A 15,665-nucleotide genomic window follows, 5' to 3' on the forward strand; every position below is an offset into this window, starting at 1 on the left:
CCATATGAAGGCAGCCGATAGGGCACTTCCTCTTGTTTTTGTCACTCTTGAGGACGCTTATCAACACTTTTTCAACCATGGGGGCGCCCAGATTTAAGACAAGGAGGTTTATCAGGAATATGGCCCACATGTCCCATAAGAGTCAGGAATATGGCCCACATGTCCCATAAGAGTCATATGGGATATAAAAGATGAGCTGTTTTGTCTGTTTCTTTATGCAACTCTGCTGGTGACAGATGCAGTCTCGTGCTCATTGAGTTGCTGTCCCTCTGTAACACTGAGTCTCAGATCTGACCAATTCACCCCCAGCGTGTGAGCCATGCTGTCTAAAATCTCTACTCAGGTCAGTTTTCTCAAAGATTTTAGATATGTATGTATATAATGATTCACAAGACAAAGTGCCTAGACTGGAAATTGTTAATATTGCATATTTGAAGGATAGTTTGTATGGTTCTGTATTAGATGTATCTCTGAACATTTCATTCTTTTGGCAAAAAAAACAGTTCACATCTCAACATTTAAGCAGTGCAGAAAGCTGTACCACCCAGCGATATGCCGTCTGTTCTGTCTATCCGACTCTGTATTATGTCTAACATGTAACCACTAGAGGGCAGTATATAATTACATGTTTTTTGGTTGCCTCAGTAGAAAACTGGGTTAAGGTGCTGTGTCCTGGCACAGTATGTAAGACTCAGTGGCTGAGGCTGGGGCAGTGTCGTCATTAGACAGGTTAGTGGGTCAGATTCACTCCTGCTCCGTTCACTCATGGTTACATGTCCTGGAAGCAGGTCACTTCTGTAAGCACATTACACAGTCATGCTAGACAGTATGAAGCTGGTAGTTAAATGGAGGAAGTGTGGAGCAGCCTTTCTTGGCTGAGATGAGGTTGTTGTCTTAGACATGTGTTTGTGGATCAATCTCTCAAGCACTGGTTACATTGTTCATTTATGTACTGTGTTGAAAGTATGGCCTGAATAAACTTAGAACATTTCACCTTTAGTGTTTCACATCTTCACATCTTCTTCAGATACTGTAGTTTGGTAAAACAGCATATTTGTGGCAATCACCTCTTCGCACCTCCTGGATCTGTTTTTACCACGCACAGGCCTAACATCCCAGTGGAGGCCTGGGAATGCTCTTTTCAGACCTACTCACTGGTCATCAAACTGAGAGATGTTAGCTGAGAGAAGAAACAAGCCATTCTGCTGTCACAGAACTGAGGTTCTACTTGGTCTTGTGAATATATCCAGAACTGCAGAAGAACTTGTGAATGGACAGAGGGAAAGTCTTACAGGGTGAGTGAGGTGGTGTAATGTTGGCAGTGTTGTGGGTAAAATGATTAGGGACCAGTCGATTGAGATTGCTCATATGTGAAAGGCTTCAGTTTGAGTATATGGCATAACACTTAAGATGTAAGATGTTGTATTATCATTGTACTGCTGTGCAAGACAAAGACACAACGAAATTAGGCCATGTTCAACAATTTGACAGCTTTGGGGAAGAAGCTGTTTTTCAGTCTTGTGGTGTGTGCATGTATTGTCCTGTATCGCCTGCCAGAGAGGAGTAGTTTGACGAGGTGGTGGGCTGGGTAGGTTAGGTCACGGATGATGATCAGATGAGGTCCTGCCCCGACATCGGGCCTAGTAGATGTCCTCAACTGCCGGCAACTGTTCCCCAATGATGTTTTGTGCAGTCTTGATGATGCTCTGCAGAGCTTTCTGGTCCTTCCTGGTGCAGCTGGCATACCATGCTGTGATGCACTACGTCAGGATACTCTCCACCGTCTACCTGTAAAAATTAACAAGAAGGTTCTGCAGTAGTCTTGCTGTCCGCAGCTTCCTTAGAAAGTAGAGGCGTTGTTGTGCCTTCCCGATGTCAGTAGAGGTATGTACGGCCAAGTCCTCAATGATGTGCGCACCTAGGAATTTAAAACTGGAGACTCTCTCCACTGCCTGGTTGCGTCCAGGCCCATTAGCTCTATAAGCAGCATCTCTGAGCCTTAGTAGATTCCTGACCTTTTTGTTCATCCAGGGTTTTGGTTAGGGAACACTCGATTTTTATTGGTCACCTCATGTTCAGTCAAATGTGCCACTCACCATGCACCTCAATCAATCAGGAGACCATTACCCAGTTCACAGTGTACTGCTACAGTGGCTCAGTGGTTTCGGCAGAGAGACTGCAGATGTCAGAGTGACAATGAACCACACAATACCGTACATCACGCTTTCACACACACACAACTTGACATGCCATCACTGTGGTATTTACGGACCTGCCTGGCATAGCTCTCGTTCCACGCACTGCTCTGCCCAAGGGCAAAGTGGAAGTGGTATTGTAAGTTCAAAGTGGCACAGATAGCCGCAAGCTTTTCACTCAGTAACACAAGCCCTGGCGAGGCACAGCCCTCGTCCCTGTGACTCCTCCCCTGCTGTGACTCACTGATCATCTTCAGACTGACAGAGGCTGTCTTTCATGGGGAGATCTGCATTCCTGTGGTAGCTGAGTCTCACTCATCACTAACGTTGCCGTTAACCTCCTCTCATCCCCAGGAGTCACCCTGCCTGTTGACTTGCCTGTGTGTTCTGTCTTTGCTGTCTTTCCATGCTCTCCAGTCATCCGGCCACTTTTTCACATCCCTCCCTCTGCTTGGATGCCAAATGGCAAAGATGATTGACATGGGGTGTAACTAAGCGATCGAGCCAAACTGTAGCCGATGCAGGACGATGGTCAACACTCTTTACTGTCACTGATGACTGAGCTCTTCTCTGTTCCAACTTTGAGGGAGAATGTTACATTAATCTTTGAAGTGGTGATTAGCCTTTCTAGTTTGAAGAGTGTCATAAAAGAGAATGTAAGACACTTGTGTTTCTAAAGGCATTCCGCTGTTGATAAAATCACAGTTTGAGTAAAGTGAGAGCATGACACCACATTCCTCTTCAAACACATCAGAACCACAGACCATGTGAAGAGATGGTACAGGGGTGTACCCACTTAGTCACAAAAATGAAACAGCTGCAAATCTCCATGCTCTCCAACAGACCACAGTCGGGTTACAGGGACAAAAAAAACATTAAAATGCAAGACCTTTAGGAGGTAAAAGGAGCATTCTGTTGGATGTGGATAAACAGCATGACAGGGAAATAAGGGACACAGCTTTAATTAAGCCCTTCTCCCTCCTGAGCCTCAAATTCCTATCCTGGTCTCTCTGAACCAGCTGCTTCCACACCCTGCCCATGCCCCTCCCCTCCTCCCCACCAACAACAGGAAGAGATGGCGTCAGTTACTACGCAGGTAGTACCACGGTTACCATGACAACCCTTGCAGCAATAGTGTTTAATGGGGGTTAGAGCAGGGTGCCAGGTTCACAGGCAGCATCACACTGATACATCTTCATCCCAAAAGCAAAGAAAACATACTTAGAAGAGGGGCCGAGGTGAGCAGTGGACTGTTGGTGTTTCAGAGACGTACCAGGCCTTGTCAGAAAAAGGATGTGCACTGGATGTCCTCTTACAAACGTGCCCTTAAAGATGTGTGTGTTTGTGAGAGTGGGGGATTATCTGGTGATTCCCCTATTCATGTCAAAAATGATATTTTATATTTGCTGTTATAGTATTGACTACAAAGTTGTTGATGACATTTAATATATAATGCCTTGAGAGAAATGATCCCCTGTCCCAGGAGTAACAACCAACCAAAAGTCCACAAAATCATTATTGAGACACTGCTAGTTGCACAGCTGGCTATTGCATAATGCTGACATGCTGCAGTCACTGAACTCAAAAGCGATAGTGTTTCTCTTTTGAGAAAACAGAGGAGCAATTCAACTGCTTTCACTCTGTCTTCAGAACTGTGAAATTAATGGCCAATTAGATTAGTTTGATAGAAAGACGTGGCATAATTTCCAAAGTAAGATTTATAGATTAATCAGTTTACACCATATTATTAGCAAGGGATTCAGGACACAGTGTCTTGAAATTTGACAAAAGACAAAACGCAAAACTGATTCTTTAAAGAAACTGTACTTGAAACTATTCTCTCTCTCTCTCTCTCTCTCTAGTAACCTGATTATGAGTATCTTCGGCCTATATCTGGGTTAGCGTGGCATTTTGCAGAGCACCTCTTCTTTCCCAGTCGTTATTAAAGGATTCAAATGAACAGAGAAGGTGGGGCACACGAGGCGGGGCGGGGCGGAGGGCGGGAGCGCGCGAGCAAGGGCGGGCGAAAGAGAGAAACAAAACGTGACTAGGCACCCAAAGAGTCTTGTTATGCAACTGCTGACCTACTAACACACATTCTGAGACAGAGGGTTAGAGAGGAAGGAAACCGAAGCAACAACAACATAACAAAAGGAAGCAATGTAAAACAAGCTCCGTGAAATCCATACCTACCCACAGGCAACAACTACTGAGTGCTGATCACTTCACATTTTGTCGGCGAGACGGATAAATACCGAAACGGAGAAAATTGTAGCCTGCTTCGAAACTGTGGTGAACAAAGTGCACACGTGTTTAAAAACGGAGAAGGTATGTTTTGGTGCTTTTTTTGCTTTGTTTTTATTAGTGCAGACATTAAAGTTAAAAAGCACGAACTGCACAGGCAAAGCCTGTTCAACTTAATTATTGCGATTACATCGTCCAGTCAACACATGTGTCCTATTTACTGTTGGCTGTGTAATTTCTTTAAGGGAAAGCCGGCATTTTCTTACAGATCAGCGGGTTTGAAAAGCTGAACTGAGAGAGTTGGAGCATAGGTGCTTGACTGATTGAACACTGAGAGGACAACCTCCTCTCACACTGTGTTTTCGTTCGGTCAAGGTGAGACTAGCGCCTTGTTCCGTCCCGTGGAGAGTTGCTCGGATGAGCGTTTGTAGTAGTGCATGGAATACCAGGAGAAACAGAAAAGAGGCGTGTGGGTATTTTGAGCCTTAAACAGTTTGTTGACTTTCAGTTAGTATACTTGCCCTGTGATGCGGGCTGCAGGGTTTTGTATAGTGTGCAACTTCGTGCTGCACTAATGCAAATTAGACGTCTTAACATTTCGCTTGCACAAATTAGTCAGTAAATGGTCATCTACCGACAGATGTATACGTATGATGAGATTTGCATTTGAAATGCAACATAACATTATTTTGGGGAAATACGTTTACGTTATTCTTTTCCAGTAGGCTATGCGGCGGTTGGGGGAGGATCTTCCGAGGTCTGTGAGCACGCGTATAGTCGTCACGTGTAGTGAAACCCTGTAAAGGTTAACGCGGCTGTTTATGTTGGTCGAGTCAACCGATTAACCCTCTCCTGACAGTCAACGAGTGAATTACAAATAAATGTGTCGTCTTGCGGTGTCTTTTGACACTTCGGCTTATGAAAAACCTTTATATGAAGACTTCAACACTTTAAGGATAGTTTAGTCATACTAATCAGAAACTGGAATAAGAATTACAAGTTTCTCCTTTTGTAAACAATGGACAATCATGTGCTCTGAAATGTTTTATTGCAGTGGAAATGAAGATAAAACGGGATAATATCTGATTAGAATTGGATTAAATATTACTGAAATGTTTGCTTTTTCAAGTGTTTATTTTAATAGATTGGTATGCGTCACTGTAGCTTATATGTTACAGCATCTGTACATGTTCTCTTGAAATGTAAACATGGATTTTATGTGAATTTGAAACTGTCGTTTCTTGTGGGTATCTTCGCTAAATAAACAAATTACTCAACGGGGGTGGTTCTGTCAGCGGAAATTCGTTGTCTGTTCTCTTTGTGACGGATTATGGGGGTTGCCTGTCTTTTGGTGTTTACCCAGTTTTCTGCTCGTGCTGAATGTAGGTCATATTAGTCAGAGAGGGTGGGGGACCTGGAAAGCAGAAGCACAAGGTGAAAGAGTGGAGCTAGATATGGTGGAATAAAAGAAGTTATCGTCGAGTAAAACAAAGAACAGTAAGCGCAATTTGAAGTGAGAAACATGCATACTAGAACTTTGCATCAAGTGATAAGTTATGTATGTGTCAGGGCCGGTAAAAGCCAGTTTAATCTAATCTGCTTATGACACATAATAATAAGAACTATTATTATTATCATTATCATTATAATAATAATAATAATTATTATTATTATTATTATTATAATTATTATTACAACAATAATAGCTGTATTAGTAGTGGTTGTGGTAGTAGTAGCTGAAGTAACATGTTTTCTTGATGCATCAGTTGCTGATGCTTAAAATACAAGAGGTGGCTTACAGGGTGGGCACTCCATAAGTCAGCAATACCAAATCCACTCTCTTCTCCACTAAGCTACAGGATGGAGATAAATGGGACGTTGTCTTTGTTTTCTTTGTGCTGTCCGGGGTCAATTTTCGTCTCTTATTGGAGATGAGAGATGATAAGGGGAGGCACGTTGTTATTGTCATGGTGTCAGTGTGGCTGAGAAGCAGGAAGGGAATGACAGTGTTTTGTAAGATTAGGGAGTGCGTGTGACTGGCCAAACACGTGGGCTGGCTCAGTCCATTTTTTTCTCTTTATTTTAAGAGAGAGATATGAATGTGTTTATAAGGAAAAGGAGTTTGCATGTGACTCCACCCTTCTGTTGAAATTTCCTCATCTCTTTTCCTGAGAAGTTATACCCCAAGCATTTTTTAATTTTTGGGGGGAAAACCAGCATCATGCACTGGACAAACAAACAGACGGTTCAGTGATATTTTAGTCTTCAACCTTTCGCCAAATACACAGGATTGTGGTTTTAAGGCAGTGGTTGTGTTTCTTGGATTACTTTTGCAGGACAAATATAGAAAAGACCCTCTGTACTTGGTACAATGACTAGGGAGAATTGTGAAGTGCAGGCTTGCCCAATGATGAGTGTGGCTGAAAAGTCTTTGAAATGTTTTTGTTTTGGATGAGCCTTTAGTTTTGTCCAGAGGAGTATGAATGGCACCCTGTGTCATCCATAGCTAGTCTATGCAGGACACAGTCATTTAGAATGGTGCATCCACTTGTCATGGCATATTAACCATCTTATCACACACCACAGTATCTCAGTATAAACACAAAAATGAGACTATTCACCTTTTAATGTGATCAGTTTTACTGTCTGCAGTGCAGATGTTACTGACTTAAACAGTTGGTAAAGATTAGCCGTGGTGTGGTGTGTGATCTGCAGTTAAAACAAACAAATCTGGTAGAAAGTTTTAGGGCAGTTGTTTTACACTGATCTGTTAATGTTCATTAATCTTTTAAAAATTTTAGGCTCCAAATTATAAGTGCAAGTCTCTGCTGTCCTGTTGTTTTGAGTGAGCCCTGGATTACTTAGCGCAGACAGTTTAATTTCACTCACAGTTCTCTGATGTCAGCTGACTGATCACTTCTGTCTGATCTGGTGCTGACTGAATGGAAGTGCGGTATTAACTACATTTTCACTGGGTACAGTTGGGACGTGCATTTGTTTGACACACTCTCTGACACTGCTTATTTTTTGTTCTACTGTAAGTGAATGAATTGTGTAAGATTGTATCAGGGGTATTCAAGTGTTTTGCTTTTCCGTTTCTGTTCTGTCTGTACTCCTCTTTTGCCTGTTTCCCCTTTCATCCTTCTCTCTACTTCCTTCAATTCATTTCCCACTTCCCTCTATTTTTAGCTAACGCTCTAATTCTCTGCTCCTCTCTCAAAGCAGTCCTGACCTATATAATGGAGAGTGCAGTGTGAGGAATGAGGCCAGAGTGTGTCTAGTACTTACCCGTTTCTGCATTAGGGGGCATCCCAAAAGTGTCTCTGTCTTGTCTCCAGCCTACTATCCTCTAGGATTTCAGCCAACATGCAAGGAGACCAGTGACTGACCCTCTCATCTGTTTCATTTCACCACATTTAGAATTAGCATTTATCTTATGCATCTGTTTACTCTTCCACACAGGGGAGAAAAGCAGCAGGGTTTTTGGTCAAATTAAGAAAGGGTGAGATCGGCATTAATCTTGCCCTTAAAGACCAGAGGTGTGTCTGCAGTTATGTAACATTTCTTTGATGGCTGGTATATAAGTATATAACCAAGGGAAAGCCTGCAGAAAAAAGAATCCTTCCACTGAGATAAAAGCAACAGAAAGAGAAGCTTATACTGAGAAAGCAAAACCTGGGAGCTCAATGATTACTGAGAAATTCCTTCATTAAAGGTCTAGAGAATTTCATTACCAATTTAGGTATCTTTACTATGGACATTCACAGCCAGATGTTCAAGAGACAATAATTCAGGATGTCAGCAGTGAAACAGGCAAATTTAGCTGTGTCAAAACATGGTGATTTTTAGTATAATAAGAACATCAAATATCGCTTCAAACAGGAATAGAAGTGGTTTGAGGAGCATAAGCACTCTCAGAAAATCATGATGGTCACTTATTTGGTCACTTGTGTGAGAAAAATATTCTCTTTCACATCCTAAAACGCCACAACTGAAAGGTCAGCATAGCAACTTCCATGATTATTGGCCCACTTCTGAGTTCTTAAATCAGGTGCAGAAACCTCATTGGCTGACAGTGAGCATGTTTGTTTTAGCAATCATTTTGCCCCCCTGAAGCATGTTTAATCCTTCTGTAATTAGCACAAGAGATTTTAGCTTGATTGTCATTATCTACATTTTCACGTTTGCCCATTAGAGTACCACCTTGTGAGCAAACAAAGATTGGTTGGTTTTTGCTCTCTTGGCACTTAACAGTAAAACATATAGTCTGATGAGGGGGGAAAGGATTTCAGCAGGTTCGTAACTAGACCTCCTAATTGTCACTCTTTTTAGAACTTACCATCACAGAACCCTTTCGCTATTAAAGCGATTTTTACAGTTCTACCTTAAATCGCTGGGAGTAGTTTCATTCAAACTGTTTAAGGTGCTGCACAGCATGTAAATCTGTCAGTTTCCTGAGCCTTTGGGCAAACATGGCAGTCAAAAAACAGGGAGTTTTGATATAGCACTAGTGTAATTTAGACTTTTCATGAAGAGGCCCTACTTTTACTTTCCATCTTAGCTCAGTGCTGTGTGATCAAGAGAGGGATTGCTGCTAATGACATCTTCAGGCTAGCAGTGACCTTCCCATTACAGTGACTCACTTACACCCTGTAAAGTTTCCGTGGTCTCCTGTACTTCCAGAGTTTTTTATCTGCACATATAAGCCCATCACATACTGTTCCCATCACTTTACCTGTTGGTTTCAACCTCACCAGCCTTTTCCATTGAACTCTTTTTTTTGTGTCATGTAATTTCTCTTCATTATTAGCTTCTTTCTTTCTTTCTTTCTTTCTTTCTTTCTTTCTTTCTTTCTTCCTTTCTTTCTCTCTTTCTTTCTGTTGTGCCATAAATGTTGCACAATACTTCAATAGCTTAACATTGGCAGTCAGTGACATATCATCATTGAACAGAAAAAATACAATTTTTTTTAAATAAATCCAGATAGCCCTCTGATGGCCTGGCTCTTTGCCCTGACCCAGATGTGAAACAGACAGAGAAACCTGAATCGTCTGTGCATCTAAATTCCTCATGCTGGATTAGCCTAAAGTATGTTCAACAGATCATTTGTGTTTTACAGCCAAAAGACAAAGCAATAACATTTTCATGAATGTCTCTAAAGCAAATGCCTTTATTGGTACACACTGACAGAATGATGTAATATGGTTGTCTCTAATGTAAAAACAGACCCTGTGCTCCCCCTACATGTTTTTTTAGACATGGTTGTCAGTTCTTCAGTGGACATGGGGCTGGTCCAAACGATGATTAATGTTGTGATTTACTAATGATGCGGTAACATTAATTATAATACTCATTATCTCTCCTATTGTGATCTTAACTTAAACCTGAACTCTTTCCTTTATGCTCAGTGCATTATAAGAATCAACATTAACATCTGATCTGAGAGCCAAGGTCAAAGGTCACAGACAGAGGGGGTCAATAACAGGGCTAAGAGGTCAGACAGTGGTTATTAGACACAAAAAACATTTAGAGGTTGCCAGGAGTAACAGCCCAAGTAAAGCCAAGCATACAAAGACACAAGTGGAGAGCTGAGACACAATGAAATGTTTCTTCTTGCGTTTCCTTTCAGGCTTGCAAAACATGATAAAATATATTTAACACAGAATAAGTAATGTTATAGTATAGATGACTTTGGCTGACAACAAGTAACAAATCTGTTTCATTTTTTTTTCACAGTGCTTTATCAAGTGACTTGCTGGCTTTGAGAGACTGCATCATTCCCCAGACAGAGACAGAGGAGCAGACAGGCTGAGTGGCCCAGGGACATGTCTATGGTGGTCCAGCACAGGCCTCTTGTGGAAAAAATGAAATAAAAACCAACAAAGAAGAAGAATTTGTTGCTTTTTTTTTATTCCGAAAGGTGGCTTTTTCACACTCTCAGTTAGGAAGCTGATACAACTGACACACTGAAGCGCACTGTCTGCAGTGACCTGATTTAGTTTTTTAATGGGGGAGATTAGTGAAAAGGTCAGACTCTTCCTGGTCCTCCTCGCCAGTCTGGACACATGAAAAATGAAGAATATGAACTGACAAATTAAAACTGGTTCATCATCAAAATCAGCGAGGTTCACCCTCAGTGTTACTATAATTCCTCAGAAGATTTTTGCTGATCCTGCTGCGTAGTTGCAGATTCCCAAGACGAGGAGAAGAAATTTCTCAGGGCCACTTTGGTGACTACCCTCCCTCTCAGCCCCACCCTTATACTCCCAGTGGTTCCTTCTCTGTTGGCACAAACATTTCAAAGTGGCTTCCACATGACAATGGAAAGTCTGAATTCACGAATGCCAGCACCTAGCACAGCTAAAACACTAGAGTCTTTTCCTCCAGCCCAAAGTAACCTTTCTCGTCAAGGACGCCTCCTGAAGCCCAAACCCAGCATGAGCTGCCGACGCAAGCGTGAATTCATTTCTGATGAGAAGAAGGACGCTTCCTACTGGGAGAAACGTCGTAAGAACAACGAGGCAGCTAAACGTTCTCGTGAAAAACGTCGTCTGAACGACATGGTGCTGGAGAACAGAGTACTGGCCCTGAATGACGAGAACATCCGTCTGAAGACAGAGCTCCTGCAGCTGAAGCTCCGGTTCGGACTCATCAGCACTGCCTCTTACATGGAGAAGAGCCAGCAGATTGGAGGAAGCATCAATGGAACTCCTGGAGGCACCAATACTTCCTCCTCCAACCACTTCTACTTGAGTAGTTATTCTAATAGCTCCCAAATGATAATGAACTCTGACTCTTCTGAGGCGGAACAGTCCAGTCGAGGGGAAAGGCGCCCCCGGGGTTCTCTGTCCGACATGTCAGACGGCTCCTCTCCCGGCAGTCCAGAACCGATGAACTACGAGATTAAACGTGAAGAAGTACAGGTAGAAATGGACACTGGCAGTGCCTCCACTACAGAGATATTCAGTGTCCAACATGGACTTAGCACCTCGCGCCATCAACAAATCCTACAATCTGGTTATTCCATACACCAGCAGCAGTGCCACCAGCTGGAGACCGTTGTGAGCCCCACAGCCCAAACTGCAGTCCAGGCTCCTCAGAGGAGTGTGATCCTCTACCGCTCCCGAAGTGCCTCCTATCCAATTGATCCTCAGTGGCTCAAACCAACAGAGCTCAAACTGGATGCAAGTCAACATAAACCATTCCTTGACCTCGCCCAGGCTGCAAGGAGGTATGAAGGGAGCACAGATAGCCTGGCAGAGGTGACCAAACAGTTAGAGAGAAAGACTTTAGACTCTCCTCCTTTTGATTTCACAGATGGAGATGATGGGGATAAGCAGGTGTACAAAGCTTGTAACCATCAGGAAGAGGCAGAGAGCCAGAGGGGGAACGACCCTGCTCCACAGCTTCATGAGGAAGGTGCCCAGGTGTACAGGCACTCTTACCTCAGTACACAGGATGACGAGCCACCTGTGCTTACTTATGAGGGCGGCTCTGGGATCAAAGGGTACTATCAAAGATGCTCAGGAAAGTATACCTCCTCCAGTGATGGAGACCCTCGCAGCTCTGACAAAGACGCGTCAACTGACGACGAGTCCCCTTCTTCATCCTGTTCTGACACGGGCAGCTACCATCAGCACTCGTTCATCGGCCATCCGCCAGGGTCACCCTCGACCTTGACACAGGGTTCACACCCTCAAAACCAAAGCAAGGATAGTCAGGCAGAGGTCAAGAGTACAGCACTGCCTCATAAACTGCGGCTCAAACACAGATCACTCAGTAACGGCAGGACGGTCACCCTCGAGTCCCCTACCACACCGCCTGCCCTGGCCTTCCCCCAGCACCCCTACCTGGCCCTTCCCCAGTCTGGCCAGCAGCTGACCAACAAAGAGAGAGAGGCACAGTCACCCACAGGGTTATGCAAGCAGGCGAGCCCAGAGGAACAAGGGAAAACAGAGTGTGGGAAAAGAGAATCCAATGTATGGAACTGTCGGAATAAAAGACACGACTGACTGCGGAAAAGAGACAGTCTTTGGAACTTTGGAAGTGCAGGACAGACACTCAATGCCTTTCGAAACTCAACGTCAAATCACATCCCTCTGCCCAGGAACCCAGCCCTCAACAATAAATGCTTGTCCACAATCTCATGCTCACACACTGAAACACAGTTTAGCACTTGAACTGGCAAACTGGATTTGACAATGCCGATAGCTAAAGAAGGGCTGGGCTCCTGGGTAGGTCCTGTATCGTAATACTGAGATGCATTCATTTCCACACCTCACAGTGATACAGCAGGTCCCCTGTTCTGCAAAGCAGAGAGAGGAGAGTATGGAACTATCATCATTTTATCCATGACATCCTTAAAACCGGAGCACTGTGTGCATATTCATTCTTCATAGCTGTAAATAGGTGACTCTTCAGTTCTCCTCAAATGGGTTGTGTCCATTTTCACAAAAAGGCTATGGCCAGTCAGTGCTATTCATACAGCGTATTAGAGCATTTTGCAGACTTTTCCTTAACCAAAGAAACACAGCTTTAAGTTCCATGCCTCCTCTACTTGCTTATTAACTACTTGTGCAAGCATTTGGTTTGTATATTACTGATATTATTTTATATGTATATAAATGCAAAAAACACCATATAAACTGTCAATGAAAGGACAGAAAACAGACAAAAATACTGTGCATTGTATGTTTCTCAAATCTCTACTGAAAAGTAAAACTCTTTTTTTTTTTTTTTGCTTTAGAGCACATATATCTTTTTTTTTTTCACCACAGGCCCTGTTAAGGGAAAAATGCAGAAATGCTTAAAGCTTTATGGTCATAGGTACTGCCAAGAACTATTCTCAATGTAGAACTTAAATTGCTACTGTTTTGTTCTCCCAAGGACATTTCCAAGGACATTGTACATCTACATGAGGAACCAGCATGACCAGCTTACAGTTCTATAATACTTAGTTTTTTCAAAGTTTTGCACACGTGTATTGCACTTATTGTCCTTGTATGTATTTCAGCTACATCTGAAAAGCCTGTGCACATTGTCCATTTTCATACCCATATGATACAGAATACAATGTAGCCGTTCGACCCAACTTTTATTTCCAGAGGAAAACAATTGAGAATTTAGTAACAATGGGTTCAGCGTAACTAATTTATTGCTGTCACTGTGAAAATGTAAAGAAAGTGCTCTCTCTCTCCATTGTATTGTATGATTGTGAGCCACTGTCCACTTCTTACATAAGTAAGAAGTGGGTTCTAATTTGCCATTGATTGTGATGCAGCACATTCATTGATCCTGATTGGCTGAGTTCACCATGGTGCAGTCTTACTGCTCCTTCATTTGTTCGCAGCACACAAATATGTGAAAACCAACAGAACAGTTAATAGTCTTGCGGTAAAAGTCTGATGCATTGAATTTTAAAATCAGCCCATATTCCATTTTATTAATTCTATCAGACATGTTTGATTTTTTTGTGTTTTTGTGTGCACATGTAAACAATGCTGCAAGATTGAACAACACCACAAGGCGTGTCATATTTTCCATTGTCATTTCCTTCTGATAACTGGTCAGCTGATTTTCTTCCATGTTTGTTTCTCATTTCTCATTTACCCTACGGTGTGTCCCAACCACACCTTCCAGAAATATATTTAATCAGTACTGTTTTCATTTTTGATGATTTTTTGTGTTCGTTTATTTGTTTCTTGTTTTTTATTTTTGTTTTTTTGGTTTGTTTGTTTTTTGCACAAGGGAAAGATTGGTAGAGGTAAAGCCGCCACACTTTCTCTGATATTAAAAATGGGATCTGTTGATTATGAAAAAAACACTAATATTCATCACTTCAAAACAGAATAAATAAATCAGTAAATAAGTGAAGTTTGTTTTCCCATGATTTATTAGTCTTGCTCCTTGACAAGTTGTCCATATTTTGCTATGCAAAGTGAGAGGTCATGGTGTTATGCACAGTCCTTTGCACAAACACAGTGGAGATGTTGGAGAGTTAGAGATGTTTGTGTCTGTGGATAATTTTATCAAGAGATTGTTGTTACATTGAAAGACTAGAAATGACCAAGCAGCCTTCATATATTCCGATGTATGTGGAATAACACCACTAACCTTAAACTTTACAGGTTTTTGAAAACGATAGTACTGACATGTTTTGTTCTGCAGTTTACTTTCCTGTCATAACAGTGACCTAGTTCTGCCTCATTACGGTTCTGTAGGCCAGGAATTGGAATGCCCATCTTACAAAGAATCCACAGGCACTCTCACACCCCTGCTAAAGAACGCTTCACACTACAGTGCACTTCATTCACCAACAAATGCCATTTGTGTAGGGCAAAAATACAATGAAGATTTTAAGTTTTATAAGGCAGCATGGATGAGACCCAAAGCACAGTTCTGCTCGTTTATTTAGAGCCCAATATCACTGTTTACAGTCTCAAAGGGCTTTACAGGCCACAACAGTCAAAATCGAAACAGGACAGCACCCCCTGACTTAATCCTCATGGCGGGCAAGAAAAAACTCCCCAAAAGCCTAAAAGGGAAATGGGAAAATGAGAGAAATCTTGAGAAGGACCACAGAGAGAGGAGACCCCTTCTTGGCCAGACAGGTGTGCAATAGGTGCCGACCACGTGGGCAGTTACAATTGCAAGTAAATTAGAGCATGAAAAAAGGGGATGGCGATGCTGACAGGAGGCTGACGGGGGATGAAAGATGATAACACCAGGATGGATTGGTCCAGAGGGCAGGAGACATGACATGACAATGCTAGCTGTGCAAACACTATGCCTATTTTGTTAAGAAATAAAGTGAAATGCCCTCTACTCCAATTGTTTCATGTCTTTGAAACTCTGAAACATTGCCAATTGTAGTGTGAAAACCTGCGACAGCATGCGCTAGTCACATTTGCGACTGGAATGACTTTTGTGCTGGAGGGATCAGGTCAGAGATAACATTCTAAATCAGGGGGAAAAGTTTTAAATGAATCTGTAGGGTGAAACGTGTTGACAGAACATGTTACATGAAGTCATGAGACAGAACAAAGTTGATTTTTTTTTGTCCTCAACTGTATATATCCCCACAATGATTATTATACAGTCTTTCTGCATATGGGGACACATGCCACTGACAACACAGGAAAATAAGATTTTACACCAAAACAGAACCCTCTGGAGGAGCTTGCGTTATGAGGCAGTGGGGGCAAAATCAGTATGATTCTGACAAGC

At 42.4% G+C, this 15,665-nt stretch overlaps 1 protein-coding gene across 1 annotated transcript; it reads left to right on the plus strand.

Moving 5' to 3' along the window:
* The first annotated feature begins 10,759 nt into the window (after positions 1-10,759).
* nfil3-2 (nuclear factor, interleukin 3 regulated, member 2) lies at positions 10,760-12,451 on the plus strand. Its single transcript, XM_030782968.1, has 2 exons — positions 10,760-11,627; positions 11,679-12,451. The coding sequence occupies exons 1-2, from the start codon at positions 10,760-10,762 to the stop codon at positions 12,449-12,451; spliced, it is 1,641 nt and encodes a 546-aa protein (XP_030638828.1).
* Positions 12,452-15,665: the final 3,214 nt, after the last annotated feature.

The sequence above is a fragment of the Chanos chanos genome, chromosome 8, assembly GCF_902362185.1.
Source record: "Chanos chanos chromosome 8, fChaCha1.1, whole genome shotgun sequence".
Classification (NCBI taxonomy): domain Eukaryota; kingdom Metazoa; phylum Chordata; class Actinopteri; order Gonorynchiformes; family Chanidae; genus Chanos; species Chanos chanos.